Source organism: Corvus hawaiiensis, chromosome 18 (assembly GCF_020740725.1).
Source record: "Corvus hawaiiensis isolate bCorHaw1 chromosome 18, bCorHaw1.pri.cur, whole genome shotgun sequence".
NCBI lineage: Eukaryota > Metazoa > Chordata > Aves > Passeriformes > Corvidae > Corvus > Corvus hawaiiensis.
In genome coordinates, this window is record NC_063230.1 from 4,657,881 (window position 1) to 4,674,116 (window position 16,236).

The window sequence follows — 16,236 nt, forward strand, 5'->3', positions numbered from 1 at the left end:
TTTGAAAGGCTCTGGAAATTACCTGTTCTTCATTGTCATGCATCTAAATTTGGATTTGGTCCATTATTCTGCAGTGGACCTACCTTTTTTTGGTAGGAAAAAACCCCTGTTATAGATACATGTACTGAATGATGTTATTTGATGAAACAGAGGGAGGTGGGAAGCGGTAAAATGTGTTTCAACTCAGCATCTGTGTCCTGGGTGCATGAACAGAGTCTTCCCTCTGCAAAGCTGCTTCAGGCTTCCATTTTTTGGACTCAGTGTCCCTGCATGCTGAAGGCACCAACTAATGCCTCAAGTCCAGTTCTCTTTTCTTTCCGGCACATATTATAGGCAGAGACAGATGGCAACTTGAAATTGCTGGCCTCAGCTCCTGGATCATGCTGGCACCTTTGACTTCTTACAAGGCAGCCGCATTCTGCAAAACAGCCCAGTGCGTGTATCTTGATATGTAACCCTAGAAGAGGCTTCTAAATATAAGTGGGAGTTCTTTGCTGCTGTGTGAAGGGGGTCAGCCAGACACTCAACACATGGTGGAAGTTTCATCAGATTGCACAGCAAAAAAAAAAGAATCTAGAGGACAATATGAAATTAAATTCTTGGTGTGCCTCCCTGCAGGGGCACCCAGGGGTTTAAAGCTTTCACCTGAAGACCAGCACTGGCTCTTCAATTTATGTGGTTGCAACCACGATCTATGAGTGGTGAGGCTCCACAAGCTGTTGCTTTTGTACCTCTATCTTTGGAAATGTGCTCACAGTGTATTCTGCCTCTCAGCCTGGAAATAGGTTGTATCTGGTTGCTACCACAATGTCCATCACTTTCAGCATCTGTTCAAGTGTTTCTGCTGAAACAGTGTGCAAACATTTCTCTCTAGGCTCATTTCCTCCCCTGGGCCCTAACTTGGTCTGCCAGTTATTTAACATGGATTTGTCGGTGATTGAATCACAGACCCAGACTGGCAGGGGATCTGAATTGTTTATTTAAAGGAGTGAGTCGGTTTTATACATTTTTCTAAGGCACAGTATTTCCTTATATGGCGTGACCTACCCCGTGTTGCCACATCAGCAACACACTTTCTCAATGTCCTTTTATGGGGTGGTCACTTACTGTTCACCCGTCCGTCAGCTCCCGGCAGGCTCCTCTCCATAGGGGTCTGCTGTGTGACACCACCTCCCCCCAGGGTCCAGTGGAGACAAGCCTCTCTGTGCCGCCATGTGCTCCTTCGTTCTGCCATGTGCCTCTGCAGGCAGGTTTTACAGCTCACAACTCAATTCTACCTTATAATTCCCCATAGGATTTTATTACTGATTTACCTCAGAAGGGGGAAGATGGAGTTATCTCCCCCATTGTTTTTACTTTGTGTGATTGTGTGTGCACACACACAAGAGGATTTGAAGGATTGAATTCCAAAATATAAAGGAAGTCACTGGATTGATGGGGGCCAAGCTGGTTAGAAGCATCCTGGTTACCTGACAGCTGTTCAGGAGCCTTTGTGGATGGGGTTGTTTCCTGGAAGGAAGAGTCCATATCACCAAACCTTGAATCCTACCGTGGCTTTGTAGGAGACACCTCCAGGCAAGGCTGGAGCCCTCAGGGCTGTGCAGGGCTGCTGCCTGACCCCCAGCTTTCTGAGACTGAGCCCTCAGTCTCCACAGGCAGCACCTTCAGGCTCAAAAACTATCTAAATGTTGGTTTCCTCTTACTGTCCTCCTACCTCCAACCTCATTTTTAATTAGCAGGTCTTGGTAGGTGTGCAGTGTTAGAGCAGAGAAGGGATGCAGTGGTGTTTGAAGGATTTCTTATGTGCACTCCCAGCTTTCCATTTCCCAAGCACAACGGTATTACTGAGTTCCTACCGGCTCTGTGGCTCACATGCATGAATGTAGAGACACAGGGATGCCTTCAGTAATAATAAGCCGATGGCAATGAGTTAAGAAGGGTCCTTGCGTAGAGTTCCACAGAAAGCAGTTTATTGCTACAACTTGTGAAGGTTTCTAGAGGCAAATGACTCCAAGCACGTGACAGCTCAGGCTTAAGTATAGGGGTGTGGCTAACACCAGGAGCCAACTGGGGAAGCAGAACTGGGTTACATTACCATAACCGAACATGGCATTCTGGGGAGAGGCTTCTTTCCCTCACCATAACCGCTAAGTCTTGGGCACCACAGACTGTCTTATAGGAGAAAGGTTCACAAAAGATGTCTGGACTTCAGGCGGCTCTCTTGAAAGCTGTTTATTGCATAGGCAAAGTTACAGCATTTCTGGGAGTGGGTATCCAGAGCCAGCCCTACAGCTATCAGCTACAGCTTGTAGGCATACCTGAAGCCACCATCTGTTCAAGTTACAAAGCATTATCTACTTTTCTTTGCTGAGTATCTTAATACATAACAACCAATAAGCACCATACACAATACCTTTACATTTGCCTATAGCCTATCATAGCTACTACCATCACCATATTATAGTCATTATTATCCAATCACAAGAGTAAGTAAGTTACAATTTAAGCTTACAATGGAAAATTCTCAGACCTCTCTTCCTCTTGCTACATCAACATTTCTTGTTTGCCTGTGATAGCTCTCTTTTTGGTAAAAACATGTTTTCTATTTACTTATGCTCTTCTTGAGACTTATTTACTTGGTGAAAAACATGTCTTTGGTTTTAGTCACATACCTTTGTCCTAAACATAAAAATCTCCTTCCAACTCATCTCCAACCTTTGCCTTCTCAGTTATTCAGTGCTCAGTGTTTCAGCAAAACATCTTTTACTCTATACCAAAACTTGCTTTCATTTCTTTCTCATCCTCAGTTTCTACATTCATATCTGAATGAATATATCTGTGATAATACATATCTGTGAAACTTTCTTGCCAAACTTTCATCCTTTCCAACACTGTCTTACCAAGAGCTCTCTCTGTGCCCTGTGCCACAGGCTAATCAGCTACCACACAATGGCATGTTCTGCACGCACAGCAGGACAAGTGTCCCTGAAATGGAAGTGAGCCTCTGAGGAGGCTGCCCGACTTCCTCTGCAGCACTCCCTGGCAGCGTGGCAAAGTGGCCTAAATTCAGAAGTGACCTAAAAGGAGGAGGGGGCCTGGAAATAGATCACCCAGCCAGTGTAAAGATGGAAAAACAAATTTGGGACCCTCTCCTAGTTTTTTCTGTTAAAGGAATTTCCCCCCATACTGTTGCTAGGGGAACAAATGGCCAGATACTTAAGAAGAACAAAAGACCTGGCTGCTCTTTTTTGTTTCACCTGGGTGTGTGGTCAGTCGGTGTCGACATCCAGAGAGAGAGGAAGCTGCTTTTCCTTCAGCCGCTTTTCTTTCTGCTGGAGAAACACCGGGATCCCAAGCCACCTTCACTGCCCCGCTCCGAGCTGGGCCGTGGCCGCCCTGCCCCGCCGCTGCTTCGAGCTTTCGTTATGTTGTAGCCCTGCTCGCCCTGCCTGCCTAGACCTCCGGGGGGTTCTCCACTTGGATACACCTCGTCTGCCATCTGGGATTTGTGCTTGTCCCTGCCGTTCCAGCCTGCCGTTTCAGTTTGCTGTTCTTGAGGCTCCAGCCGGACACCGGGATCGGCTGCCCAGGGAGTTTGTGAAGCCTTTGTTCCATCCCTCCCCGGGATCCCGGGGCACTGGTGCCGTGTGCTCCCCGAGCTCGCTCCGGAGCGCCCCCTGCAGCCGCGGGGGAACCATCGCACCTGCCCTGCTCACCGGGAGCCGCCAGCGCCCCTGCCGGCTGCGAGCGGAACTGCACCCGAGGGGAAAGGGCCTGACAGCCGAGAAGGCTGGGACTGGGTTTGTGATTGTTTGCTGTTACTGCCATAGTTATTGTTGTTTGTTTGACTGGTTATACACATATAGATATATAATAGTAAAGAACTGTTATTCCACATAATTTTTCCACATCTTTGCCTGAAAGCCCCGTGATTTCAAAATTATAATAACTTGGAGGGAAGAAGGTTGCATCTGCCATTCCAAGGGAGGCTTCTGCCTTCCTTAGCAGACACCTGTCTTTCAAACCAAGACAGACCCCAAGGTAGAATGGAAGACTATAGTAAGAAATTTACCCAGAGGGTTTCTGCAGTTAAATTTATCCTGTCTTGAACTCCAGGGTAAGTTCTGTTCTGCTCCCACCCAGCTCACAAGCTGCAAGAAGTACTTGCTCATGTGATTTATGGTATGTCTGAATCTGATCTACCAGCTCATGTCTGAGGATGGCTCTTCCGGGTTTGTCATCTCTCGCTGCAGGGCTCAGGCTGCTTCCACTTCACTTACAATGACTTCTCTTTGGCTAAATAAGCTTGTATCACGTCAAGGGAAAAAACTTTGCCAAATATCAATGGATTCTTCAGGACTTTGAACTGCACAGCCTGAGGCTTAAGGGCACCACATTTCTTTTTTGACACCCACTCTGAGGTAAGAAGAAGGGAAACTCCACTGAAAGTAAACTATACAGACCAAAGCAGGCTGTGTGGTCATGGTGAGCCGTGGCAGCCTCATGTTCACATTTCAACCAGTAGTCAATGGGGGCTTAATTGCCTTTTGATTTTAATCAAACAAAAAGAGAGAGAATGCATATAGTGAAAATGAGAGATTCTGGCCTAGAGCAGTGTTTGGTTAGTGTCATCCCTGACTTCTGTGCCTGAAAAGCTTTTAAGGTCACTCCTTACCCCTGTTGTAATGCTAGATTTAGTTTAGCAAGCTGCAGCTTTCATGAGAGCTCAGTGGAGCTGCTTAGGGCAGTGCGACCATTGTTGCACTCCCATAGTCCATTTCAGATGGCTCCGTGGTTTTGCTCTGGCCAGCTATCAGCCTTACAACCAGTGATGGCAAAGGAGGTGAGAAGGCTCTCCCCATGAGGGTTTCAGAGGACTTTTAATCACATCTTGTCCACTGGCCCCCAGAAGCAGAGAGACCTTGTGATCTGGGCACAGGGGGTTTTGTCAGGGGCTCAGGGGCAGTACATGGGCGGAGTTGGGGCACAGGAACCAATAGGGAGAGCTCAGGGGAGTGGCCAGGGCTAGGGGCAAGGGAACGTGGGGTGGGAACAATGTGAAAGGCATTTAATGAATGAATCAGTGGGAAATACACCACCACATACCTCATCTAATCCAAGACATGTATTCCCCTAATACAGGTCTCTCCTGACCTCAGAGCTATCCTGTTTGGTCCTTACTCTTGTTATAAATAAAATATGTAATTCGTGCTATTATATATAAAACTGAAATGTAATTAGACCCTACAGAGACCGAGTTTCTAAATCCCTGCACCAGCCTGGCTGAGAGAAAAATTTCACAAAACTAAAAGTATTTCTTTCACAATAAGTGAGGATTCCACCTAGGTGGGGTTGGATCTTATCACTGGGACATTTGCACCATGACGACTTGATCACCACACTCTGATATCTACATCGCATCTGATAAGGAATCGGACAATCCGGGAACTAAACTATTCCAGGAACCAGAGATGGCCCATCCATCAGCAGAAATGACCCACTCATCACCCAATTCATCAGACCCAGGAAAGGCTTTGTGCAGCCCAACTCCGGGACAAGAAAACTTCATGAATATGAGAAGAATAGAAATTCAGACTCTGCCCAAAAACTGTATAAGAAGGGACCAGCCAAAGCAGCATTCGTGAACTTGGGAGGTCTGATGTAGAGATCAGATCTATGCGTGTTCACCCAGCTCCGACCCCGGGCTCGGTGCTGTTTTTCTCAATCGTGGCGTTTGAAACCGATATTTCGGTCGCATAATAAATGTCATTTTCTTTATTAATTTTGATTGGGAAATTTTGTTTATAATACTCTCTTTTGAAGTGAGTCACCTGATGGAGAGGGACGGTAAGTGATATCTCTAAGGGGGTAGAGTCACTCAGTAGCAAAGATGTCACTTCACTTGACCCCTCAGCCTGTACAGCACCAAAAGTGCTCTGTAATGATTCTCAGAACTTTGACCAGCCCTGCTGAGTCTCATCGTTTTAAGGGCCAAGAACCAAACTGCCTTATAGTTAACTTCTGACTAAGAAGATTTAATAGTCATGCCAGGTCTAGTTCATGTTTACTAAAGAAGGTAGCTGTGAGTGAGGGAAAAAGGAGCTGAGCTTTGCTTGTGGCTACTGACATGGCAACTAACAGAGACCACATGGCTCTTCATATCCTGCAGGTATTTTACAAGCCTCTGCTTTTAAAACCTCACATTGTCCTAGGAGGTGGTGTGGCATAGTCATGACACCAGGTAAAGCATTTAATCGATTACTTTTTATCCTGTTTTATGGGCTGTGAACAGTCTCAAAGTGGACTGTGTCTTTTTTTTCTTTTTTTTTTAAGAGAATTTCTTATTCAGAATTACTCAGTTGTGTTTTCCCTGATCCTTTTACCCCAATGGGGCAGAAGTAGAAAAGGTATTTTGTAGACTTCCTTTGGAATGTGGACACTGGTTCAGATGGGGTGGAAGAGGGGGAGTTTTTATGCCCTTCAGGCTGCAGAGCATAGAAGGAGGCAAAAAGTCACAGATGCTGTTAAAGGGAGGAGCAAAACTCCAGGGTTCCAGAGAATCAGTGGGTGGCTGAGCTCTGCCAGGCTCCTGTGGCTTGTCTTTAGCTAATCTTTCACTTCCCACATCTCCTGCATTAACAGCTGTGAGGGAATTGGGCTCCCACTCAGGCTGAGGGGAGAAAACAACACTCCAGTGAATGCAAGGACCATGCACAGAGATGTGTGTGAGGAGGTGGGGGAATGATTTAGTTTTTCATGGTGTAATGTCATCCAGCCCTCAATATTCTCAGGGACCAGCACCTGACAAAGTGAGTTACAAGGCTGATTGCTCCAGGACTGTGCTACACCCACCTGTCATGGCGAGAGGAAACAAGAATCAGGCTTGAAAAGGGAGAAGACAGAGGGAAAATAGGGAGGAGAAGGCAGCAGCAGTGAGGCTGAGATGCTTTGTCCATGGCCTCTGTCCTGTCCACAGGCCAGCAGCTTCCAAAGGTTTTGGCATGGAGCACACAGAGGCTGGTTCCTCACCGTGGAAAGAGGAACCATCACATTTTAACACCAGACTTTAAAATGAATGCTTGTACCTACCACAAACTGGTTACCACAGCCTCGTGACCTGTTAGCAGTCCTTACCCTGCAGTTTGTTACCACTCTATGGTTCGTAGAAGAATAAAAAACATTGCAAAGGCCAGGCCCCAGGTGAAAGTACCATGGCCTGTAGTGGGTCTATGTGGCTGTTTTGCAGATCATCACAGTGGTCCTGATGGGCAAGTGATGGGCAAGACATGGTACCCTGTACTGCAAACAGTGCTGGCCAAGAAAACTGGGGAGAAGAAAACAACTGGGGTTGGAGACAAGGAATTTAGGATCACTAAGCTGTGTGAAATGCCAAAATAACAGCAGCTGCATTTTATAGCAGGGGCTGTTTTGCAGGGCTGGGGAAGAGTTGCCTGCACACATTGCCCTGGCAGCCCCTGCCAGCCTGTCCCATGCAAAAAGGGAGCAGCTGTTCCCCAAAACACAGTGGGAGCCAGCACTGCACTGGGCACAGCCAGTCTGTCCATCCCGGCAGAATTCTTCCCACAATGTTACAGCATGTGGATACACTTCCATTTGGCAGGAATTCTGTCTGCGTGCATTGTATTTGTAATGGGGGAAAAAAGGCAATTTCCCTGTAAAGAGAACTGTGACACACCTGCAGACCTCAGTTCTGTGGCTGTGAGGAAAGTGGAAGAAACAGCAACAGCTGGGGGAGAGCCAAGGGTAAAACCAGATAGTTAAGTGGGAATGCTTTGAGAAATGTATCAGTGTAATTTCATTTGGGAAACATTTATCAGTTAAGGACTTAGACTGCCATCTGTGCTCCCTCAGACACAAGAGCTCATGGTTCCAATGCACTCTGGCCTTGGGGCTCAGGCCCATCCGCCGCTCCCGATCCACGGCGCAGGGCACACGCCGTTCTCGCGTGACTCCAACACCGCCTCCAGGCGCTGCCTTGGACACGGCGGCTCCCGGGGCGGGCACGGAGCCTTGCCCTGGCACCAGTTCGGTGTTGAAGAGGCGCGGGGGGGGGGGCGCGGGGGGGAGCCCGGGATGGAGCCCGGGATGAAGCCCGGGGTGGAGCGCGGGGCAGCCCCGGAACGCCCGCGCCGGGCTGGGTTTCCCCCGGCGGCCGCGGGCCCGGCCGGGCGGAAGCGGAAGCGCTGCAGCGGCGGCGGGAGCGCGGCGGGCGGTGGGTGCCGGGGCCGGGCCCGGCGGGGCAAGGGCGGCTCCTGGGGTCGGGCATCCCGGTGCTGCCAGGCCGGGTTGTGCCCCCCATGCCCCGCGGAGGTTCCGGTGCGTGGGGCTGGGCGCCCGCGGGCCCCCTTCCGGCGGAAACTTCCGTGCGCATCCACGCAGGGCTGTGGAGCGGCAGAAGGGCTGGGTCTCGGGCGCGGCAGGCGCTGCCTCTCCCAGAGGAAAGCGGGGACAGAGGGAGCGTCCGTGGAGCGGCAGCGGGACTGAGCTCTCCCCAGGGGATGGTCATAGCCCCGAGGCTGCCAGAGCTTCAGGAGCGTTTGGACAGCGCTCTCAGGCACTGGGTGGGAGTGTTGGGGTGTCTGTGCAGGGCCAGGGGCTGGACTGGATGATCCCTGTGGGTCCCTCTAGCTCAGGACATTCTGTGGTTCTGTGTTTAGAGCCCCTTTCAGCTGCTCTCAGCATCCTCAGCAGGGTGAGATAACGTTATTCTAGCGAAGTCACATTTCATGTAGGCTGGTTTTGGAGCGTTCTGGCAGAAACTTCCCCTGGTGTTCCAGCTGGCGAAGTGCACGGGGAGGCAGAAGGCAAAGAGCAAGCCCTTAGCTTGGGAAGACACAACAGCTGTGTGGCAGGGACCTGCTTGGTCAACTTCTTGAGTGGCTGAATCTGATAGAAGTGCTCGTGTATTGAACTGTAGCACATTACCAGAAGAAGCTAAAACCTGTCATTTAGTGTCTTTATTCAGAATGTGGTATTGCTTTACAATGGGTTAATCAAGTTTCTGAGGCTCTTCAACTCAGAAACACAGACCAAGTCTACTGATGAGTTTTCTTTCCTGCCTGCTGGTGTTCCAGCTTCGGGAGTACCTGTGCTAATTGGCTTTCCCTGCTCTTTTAGATCCATAAAAATGGGGAACACAAGCAGCGAGCGAGCGGGGCTGGAGCGCCATGGGCACAAGGCCTCCCGAGGGGACAGCTCAGGAGGAGCCATCAGTACCAAAGAGGATGACAGACCAAAAATCTTAATGGATAGTCCTGAAGATGCAGACTTGTTCCATTCAGAGGAAATGAAGGTACTGCTGGTTTGTTCTCCCAGCATTGCTTGCTTGGAATGCTGTGGGGCTGTTTGCAACCTGCAGGGATTCTGTCACTGTGTTTACACAAAGCTGACCATCCCCCTTCCTTCCCATGCCAAGGAGAGAGTGAATTGATGTTTAAGCAGGTATAACTGGGAGGGAGGGGCATTATTTTGCCTTCCACTCTTCCTGCAAATTTGGTAGGCTTTAACACCTTGTGGAATTTGTGCAAATTGAACTTGTGAACGGCATCTAGAAATGCAGCTTATATTCTGCATCTGATGAAAGCTAGAGAATCATGCCTGAGGGCAAAAAAAGCGTTCAGTGTGACACAGGTTGTCTAAGTCTGCCAGGAAAGAAACTTTTTTGATTGAGACATTGTGCTTGTAGGCTCCATTGGAGAAAGAAGAATTTCTAGCTTGGCAGCAAGATCTGGAAGTGAATGACAAAACCCCAACCCAAGCTCGGCCCACAGTCTTTCGCTGGACTGGAGGAGGGAAAGAAGTTTATTTATCAGGGTCCTTCAACAACTGGAGTAAAATTCCTCTGACAAGAAGGTAACGAAGTGCTGCCGCAGTGGTGTTCCCCATGGACTGGGAGTGCTCAGTGTCATGAGGACGGTGGTCACTTGAGAGATGGGACTGTGCTTAGTTTACCACTGTCCTGCTTCTCTCCTCAAACCCTTGATGACAATCTGACTTTTCCATTCTTGGGTGGCACAGGGTGGAAGTGGAGCCAATGTGTCAGTTCACTGGGCACAACACACAGATAACCCAAAACAGTCTCTGTTGTGCCGTCTGTGCCTAGAGTGGGACTGGGGTGTGGATAGGGGAGCTGGTTCTAAGCACAGTGTCTCTGGTGACACATCCTTGCCATGTCAGTGGCTTTTGACCATCTCAAAGGGTCCGGAGACTGTGGCCGTTTGGAGCAGCATCATTTTTGAGATGCTGGTAAAGCCTTCTGAAGAATCGGGGAGTTCACAGCCCAGGAGTATGGAAATTGCCAAGCAGCAGCTATTCAGACCCAAAGTAACCCAGAAGTATCTAGCTGCTGCTTTTATCTGCTCATTGTTCATTTATTTCAAGGGCATTTGGGAAATGCAATTTCTGATGGCAAATACTGAAAGGCAAGGAAATATGAGAAAGCTGATCTTGTTCCATCAGCAGATAAATGAGGTCTCGTGTGCTAACAAGTAACATGAAGATGTGAGGGTGACTTTCCAAAAGCTCAGTGCCAGTTATGGGATGTGAGGAATGTGCAGGGACTCACTGTCACTGAGCATTAATCATAATTTGATTCTTTACCTTTAGATTGCATCAGAGATTCTCTGAATGTGCCTTTTTAAGGTTTTGCACATTGAGGAGGCTTGTGCTTTGTGTCACAGTGTGTGTCACAGTTTATAGATCAGTGTGTACTTTTCAGAACATTGCAGGGCTGACTGATTGTCTTAAATTCCAGTCACAATAACTTTGTGGCAATCCTGGACCTGCCAGAAGGAGAGCACCAGTACAAGTTCTTTGTGGATGGGCAGTGGACACATGATCCTACAGAGGTAACGTTTGCTTTGAGTCACTGTTATTGATTGAGACATCTGAAGAGGAGAAAGTGGCTTTTCAAGCTGGTGAGAGAGGTTTCTGATCCCTGCTGGCCTGGGTAGTAGCATCAAACTGAGCTCAGAGGGCAGGAAATGCAATGAGGGACAGGATCTCTGGGCCACTGGTTTGTAAGTGATGCCAGGCTTTTCTTGTGTAGTGCCAAACTGTCTTTTAGAGCACTGTAGCATTGCTGGCAGCCCAGAGCTTGTGTGCTGTCCTGGCCCTCTGTGCCAGGATGTTGCTATTGCTGCTCTAGATCTTTTCATAGTCCAGTAAATGTGCCAAAATCTACCAGGCCTGTTCTTCCTCCTCTGCTATAAAATGAGCTTTAACCCCAGCCTGCCCAGCAGTTCCCCACATGCTTATGAACTCAGTGTCCAGACCTGGTGTCACAGGTAACTCTAGCCCAGACCTGACCCTCGCCTTGTCTGCAACCCTGTGGGCTTGGCAGGTTCAACTGGCATTTTCCCCTCCCAGTCCTTAAAATCCTGCACTTCCCCTTAACCTAACACTCATTGAGCTGTTTTCAGATCTGGTTCTGTCATATTTCAAAAGCAATATACGTCATTCTTGGTAATGCTGATTGTGTAGTTCTGAGAATCTATTAGTCCCACAGGCTTGCTTTATTCTGATTTTTGTATCTTGCCTCTTGCCAGCCAGTAGTAACCAGCCAACTGGGTACTGTCAACAACATCATCCAAGTGAAGAAAACTGACTTTGAAGTGTTCGATGCTTTGATGGTGGACTCCCAAAAGTGTTCAGACATGTCTGGTATGAGCTTACTGGTAACTTTATATCACACTTTTTAGAGCTGATAAAAATTTCGTTTTCCTTTTTGTCTGGAGTTAAAACTCCAGTAGAGATTAATCTCCACTTGTGTCAGGCCCTGTGGATGTGTGCGGGAATCACAAATGCCCAAAGGAAGAATGTGGAATGCACAGAAGAGGAAACCTCTGACAAGGCAACACAGATGTGATGAGGAGGAAGTCATGGGTGCTTAATAACTGTTTGCCCCTGCTGTGTGCAATTGCTGGGTTTAGGGCAGTCATTGGTGGATCAGTCTCTGCTTTACCACATCAAACCAGTGTTGACAGCCTACATTGCTCCGAATTCAGTGTTCCTCTGCTAAGGAGATGGCTGAGGGGGTCAGAAGTTGCACTTTAAGAGGGAGAAATTAGGTGCATCTCAGTGCTAACACAGGCTCAGGAGTGTATCATATCCTCACAGTGTAGTATAAATTATCTATGTCTTAGAATATTTGCCTTAAGTTCCAAGTTGTAGTGTAACAGAAGAGGTGGGGTTTAGTTTGAGCTGTGTCTGAGGTCAGCCTTGCCCTGTTTGTTACTGAGCTTTGTAGGGATGGAGTCCATGACTGAAATAGTACTTTACATCCTCCTTCAGAAGACCTTGGGACCTGAGGCAGGAGGTGTGTTTGGGTGGGTTTTGCTCTGTACAACTTTGCCCTGGACAAAGCCTTTTTGGAGAAAGTGTTATCTGTGGGACAGGCCAAGAGGAGATTCTAGCTGATGCCTTGCCCCACATGCTGTAGTCCTGATTGGACTCTGAAGGGCTCTTTCCACAGCCCAGTCTCTGTACAGGAGGAGTAGTTGCCCTTCATGGGTGCATCCCATGTTTTTGTACCTCCCTTGCAGGAACAGCCTGCACTGTGGAGTGTTTGCAGGAGAAATGCTGGGCAGAGATGGCAGAGAAGTTCTGAAGTGCAGTTGGGCCCTCAAAACTGCTGCCCAAAACCTCACAGCTCGTTTCAAGTCAGGCTTTGGGCATCTTAAATCCCCTCTTGGGCAGTGACTGATCCTCTGGCACTGCACCAGCTGCTGCAGTTGTTATACTTAAGTGCCATTGATTCCCTTAGGTTGCATGTACCTATAAAGAGCAGATGTTCTTAAAAAGTATTTAGGATTAAATATCTACTATTGCTTTGGCAGAGCTGTCAAGTTCACCCCCAGGACCGTACCACCAGGAGCCCTATGTTTGTAAGGCAGAGGAACGCTTTAAATCTCCACCCATTCTCCCTCCACACCTGTTGCAGGTCATCCTGAACAAGGACACAGGCATTTCTGTGAGTACATTACTTTGGTTTGCTAAATAATGCCCTTGAGGGTGGGAGCAGATGGGGAAAAAATCTGAGTACAGGCAGGAGACAGCTTAGGAAAAACCTTAGGATAAGTTATTGTATTGGTGAGTTCCATATTATGCGTGTCCAGATGGATTCATCTGAAGTAAATCTATTTTTCTAGTTGACTGTCATTAAAATGGAAAATTATATTGCTGTTTTCCTCCCAAAACCTTAATCTTGTCAACTGTTAAGACACCAGAAGCAGATAAGGTGTAATCAGAGTCTGATTCATGGTCCTGATGACGACGCAGAGGTTTTACCCAGAGGGATCTGTGGTGGTTCTGAAATGGTTACTGTGTTTGTGATGGACTAAGCATGAGCAGCAGTGATGTACTGGGGGTATGGCTGGTCACATATTGTCACCCATTAGCTGTGATGGATGTGAACTGTGACTTCTGTTATTGTCACACTCTCCCTCTTCTCTGCAGTGCGATCCCGCTCTGCTCCCTGAACCCAACCACGTCATGTTGAACCACCTGTATGCACTTTCCATCAAGGTGAGAGGCCAGGGCATGTCCTGCACATGGGAAGCCTGGGTGTCTGACCATGGTACATGCTTGTTTTCCCTCCCCTGTAGGATGGAGTGATGGTGCTTAGTGCTACACACCGTTACAAGAAGAAATACGTGACAACTTTGCTGTACAAGCCGATATGAGCATCACAGTCATTTGTGACCAATTGTTCTGGGCCAGTGCAGTCTCAGAAAAAAAATGCTTCACTTAACCAAATGTACTTCTGCTCTGTGCTGTAGCAAACGAACTCTGATTTCATACTGTTCCTGAGACTTCCAGGTTCTCCTGTATTTCCCTTATTTTGTTAGCCCCACCTTGGAAGTTCTTGGAAATGGCAGCTTCACAGCAACTAGACAGGTGGCAAAGGTGTCAGTGCCGCTTGTCAGCTCAGTTAAAAAATGACCAATTTAATTAGGCTGATGTGAAGGCAGCAACAGACCAAAGAGCTTTAGCAGTGAGGCAGACTGGGAAGCTGCCAGCCCAAAGTCTAGAAAGTTCAGGATTCTTGGGGAATCTGATTTGAGCATAATACTTGGCAAAAGCAAGCTCATTACTGCTTCTGTTGCTTATCAAACATTATTTCAGTAATGAGTTCCAAACTTGCCTGGCTGAAGTAAGTGTGAGTATTGATCTTTTTGTAGCAGCCTTTTCTGGGCAAAATCAGCAACATAATCACTACAAGCTCATTATTATTTTACAGTAGAGTGGGGTGCACTGTTTCTACTGTGAATAGCTCTGTAGTTTTTCTCTTCATGAGAACTGAAATACATCTTTTCCCCTGTGGAATTTCTGGTAAAGACAATTGTTTTTAATGGCTGGATTTTTCTGTAAATTGTAAATGTGTCTTGCAGTAATCTGCTTTTAGAAACCAGTTTCTCTTGTTGTCACTGATGAAGACTTCCTTAAGCTGGGAGGGGTGGCTGTAAGGAAATGAATGGGTTCAGTTTAGGAGTTAGTTCCTCAGTAACAGCCTGAAGGGGACTGTAAGTTTCCTGTGTCCCAGTGGCCAAACTTGCCCCTCAGTGTCAGCAGTTGCAGTGTGCTGGATGCAGCAGCACTGCAGCCTGCTGTGCCCAGGGCTGGAGCTGGGCAACTTTTTATTCTGTTTCTGTTTTCTAAGTGATTATAGTAATGCCAGACTGCCTGTCCTCGGTGTTGACAGCCTGTTTTATCCCAAAACAAATGCAACATTAATGCAAACCTGCTGCCAGTGTACCCTGGGCCTGCCTGGGAGGAACCAGTGCTGGAGGGGCCCTGCTGGGCCCTTCCTTGGCTCGTTTTGGTGCCTGGGTCACTGTGACTGTGCCAATGACAACCAGCCCCGTCCCACTGTGGGGGAAAGCACTTCGCACAAGTCTGTGAGGAGTCTGAGTGGGGACAGAGTGCAGCAGCCAGCATGGAGTGGAGCGAGCCACAGCAGGAGGGTGCTTTGCCATCCTGGGGTCTGTTCACCAGCCTTGTTGCAGTATCTTCAGTAGCTAAGTAGATCTGGGTCTGGTGCAATGGTTTTCTCTGAAAACTCTTTCTTCATTCTGTGTTGTGGATAGTATTTGGTATTCTGAACTACAGAATTTCTTGTTTTCAGCCTCTTTAGAAACAAATAAAACATTTTCAAGAGAAGTGGGTGACTTGTCTTATTATTTTTCCATCTTTGGTAACCTTGCATTCAGTGAATTGTTATTTTGTTAGTGATTTCCTGATAGCAGTTTTATGCCTTGGTGGTTTGTGCAAGCTTTTCATTTAGCGGTGCAGCTTGAAGCACTTTATCCTCTTGCACTTAGTGAAGAAGACCAAGGTGTTCATGTTTATTTGTGATGTAAAGTTTAGAGGAAGGACAAGAGGCCAATTACTTCAAAGCTCCAGCAACAGTCCCTTAGGGCTGGAAAGCTTGGGATGGGGCCTTCGGCCTCCTGTCAGCTTCTCTTTGTTCCAGCAGCCACTTCAAGCAGACCTTTTTCCCCAAGTCTTTGTCCTCAACAGGGTGACTCTCTGGGGTCAGAGGCTCATGCAGGGTCAGGTCCAGCTGTGTGAGGGGACAGCCTGTGCCTCTGCAGTGTCCAGTAGCGCCAGGGAATGCTAAGGCTGTGGGAAGTGTGGTCAGTGCTGGTACCTGCAGAGTACTCCATGTTCTTCATCAGTGCATGAGGTATGGTGGAACCACAGGACAGGAACAATTATTGTGTAGAAAGCTTGAGGGTTTTTAATTTTGATTTTTGGTTTGTAGTCCCTGGCCCTGTCTCAGCTAGCAGAGGGCTCAGCACAGGAACTGCAGCTGCCACTGCACCATCAGCTTTTGCAGCCCCGAAAGAGTTGGGAGGCCCAGGGGGGAGACCAGGGTGGGGGCCCAGGCTGTGTGACAGCCTGCAGGCATGACCCTCCCTCAGCTCCACCTTTCCCTGCCCACGGCTGACCAAGCACAGCTGCCCCCAGGGCTCTCCAGACACAAGCAGCATTTGATGGAGAGGAGATGGTCCCTGGCACCTGTGGCCTCAACCAACAGTCTCAAGAGCCACAGATTTCCTCAGGTAAGCCACTACCACTCTCAGCCCCCCCAACTTCCTTTCTCTCCAGCAGGAGGGTGGATGAAGGAAGAGGTAAGCTGGTTGTTTTGGTTTTTGTTGGGGGCTGGGGTTTGGGGTCGTCTTATTGGTTTTTTTTTTGCTAGGTCCTTTTCTG

General features: G+C 48.2%; 1 protein-coding gene across 3 annotated transcripts; it reads left to right on the forward strand.

Annotated features, from left to right (window-relative positions):
- Window positions 1-8,151: 8,151 nt before the first annotated feature.
- PRKAB1 (protein kinase AMP-activated non-catalytic subunit beta 1) lies at window positions 8,152-15,180 on the forward strand. Of its 3 annotated transcripts, none has more exons than XM_048323144.1 (8): window positions 8,152-8,233; window positions 9,139-9,313; window positions 9,707-9,873; window positions 10,775-10,868; window positions 11,568-11,682; window positions 12,858-12,991; window positions 13,477-13,545; window positions 13,626-15,180. In XM_048323144.1, the coding sequence occupies exons 2-8, from the start codon at window positions 9,149-9,151 to the stop codon at window positions 13,701-13,703; spliced, it is 822 nt and encodes a 273-aa protein (XP_048179101.1). In that variant the 5' UTR covers window positions 8,152-8,233; window positions 9,139-9,148; the 3' UTR covers window positions 13,704-15,180. The 3 variants fall into 3 exon arrangements, with proteins under 3 accessions (XP_048179101.1, XP_048179100.1, XP_048179102.1); XM_048323143.1 differs by lacking the exon at window positions 8,152-8,233 and adding an exon at window positions 8,240-8,337; XM_048323145.1 differs by lacking the exon at window positions 8,152-8,233 and adding an exon at window positions 8,599-8,713.
- The last annotated feature ends 1,056 nt before the right edge of the window (window positions 15,181-16,236 follow it).

Coding starts and splice junctions, on each gene's coding strand:
- PRKAB1 (XM_048323144.1), top strand. CDS start 9,149: ATGGGGAACACAAGCAGCGAGCGAGCGGGGCTGGAGCGCCATGGGCAC. Junction 10,869..11,567: donor GGACACATGATCCTACAGAG/GTAACGTTTGCT, acceptor GCCTCTTGCCAG/CCAGTAGTAACCAGCCAACT. Junction 11,683..12,857: donor AAAGTGTTCAGACATGTCTG/GTATGAGCTTAC, acceptor TTGCTTTGGCAG/AGCTGTCAAGTTCACCCCCA.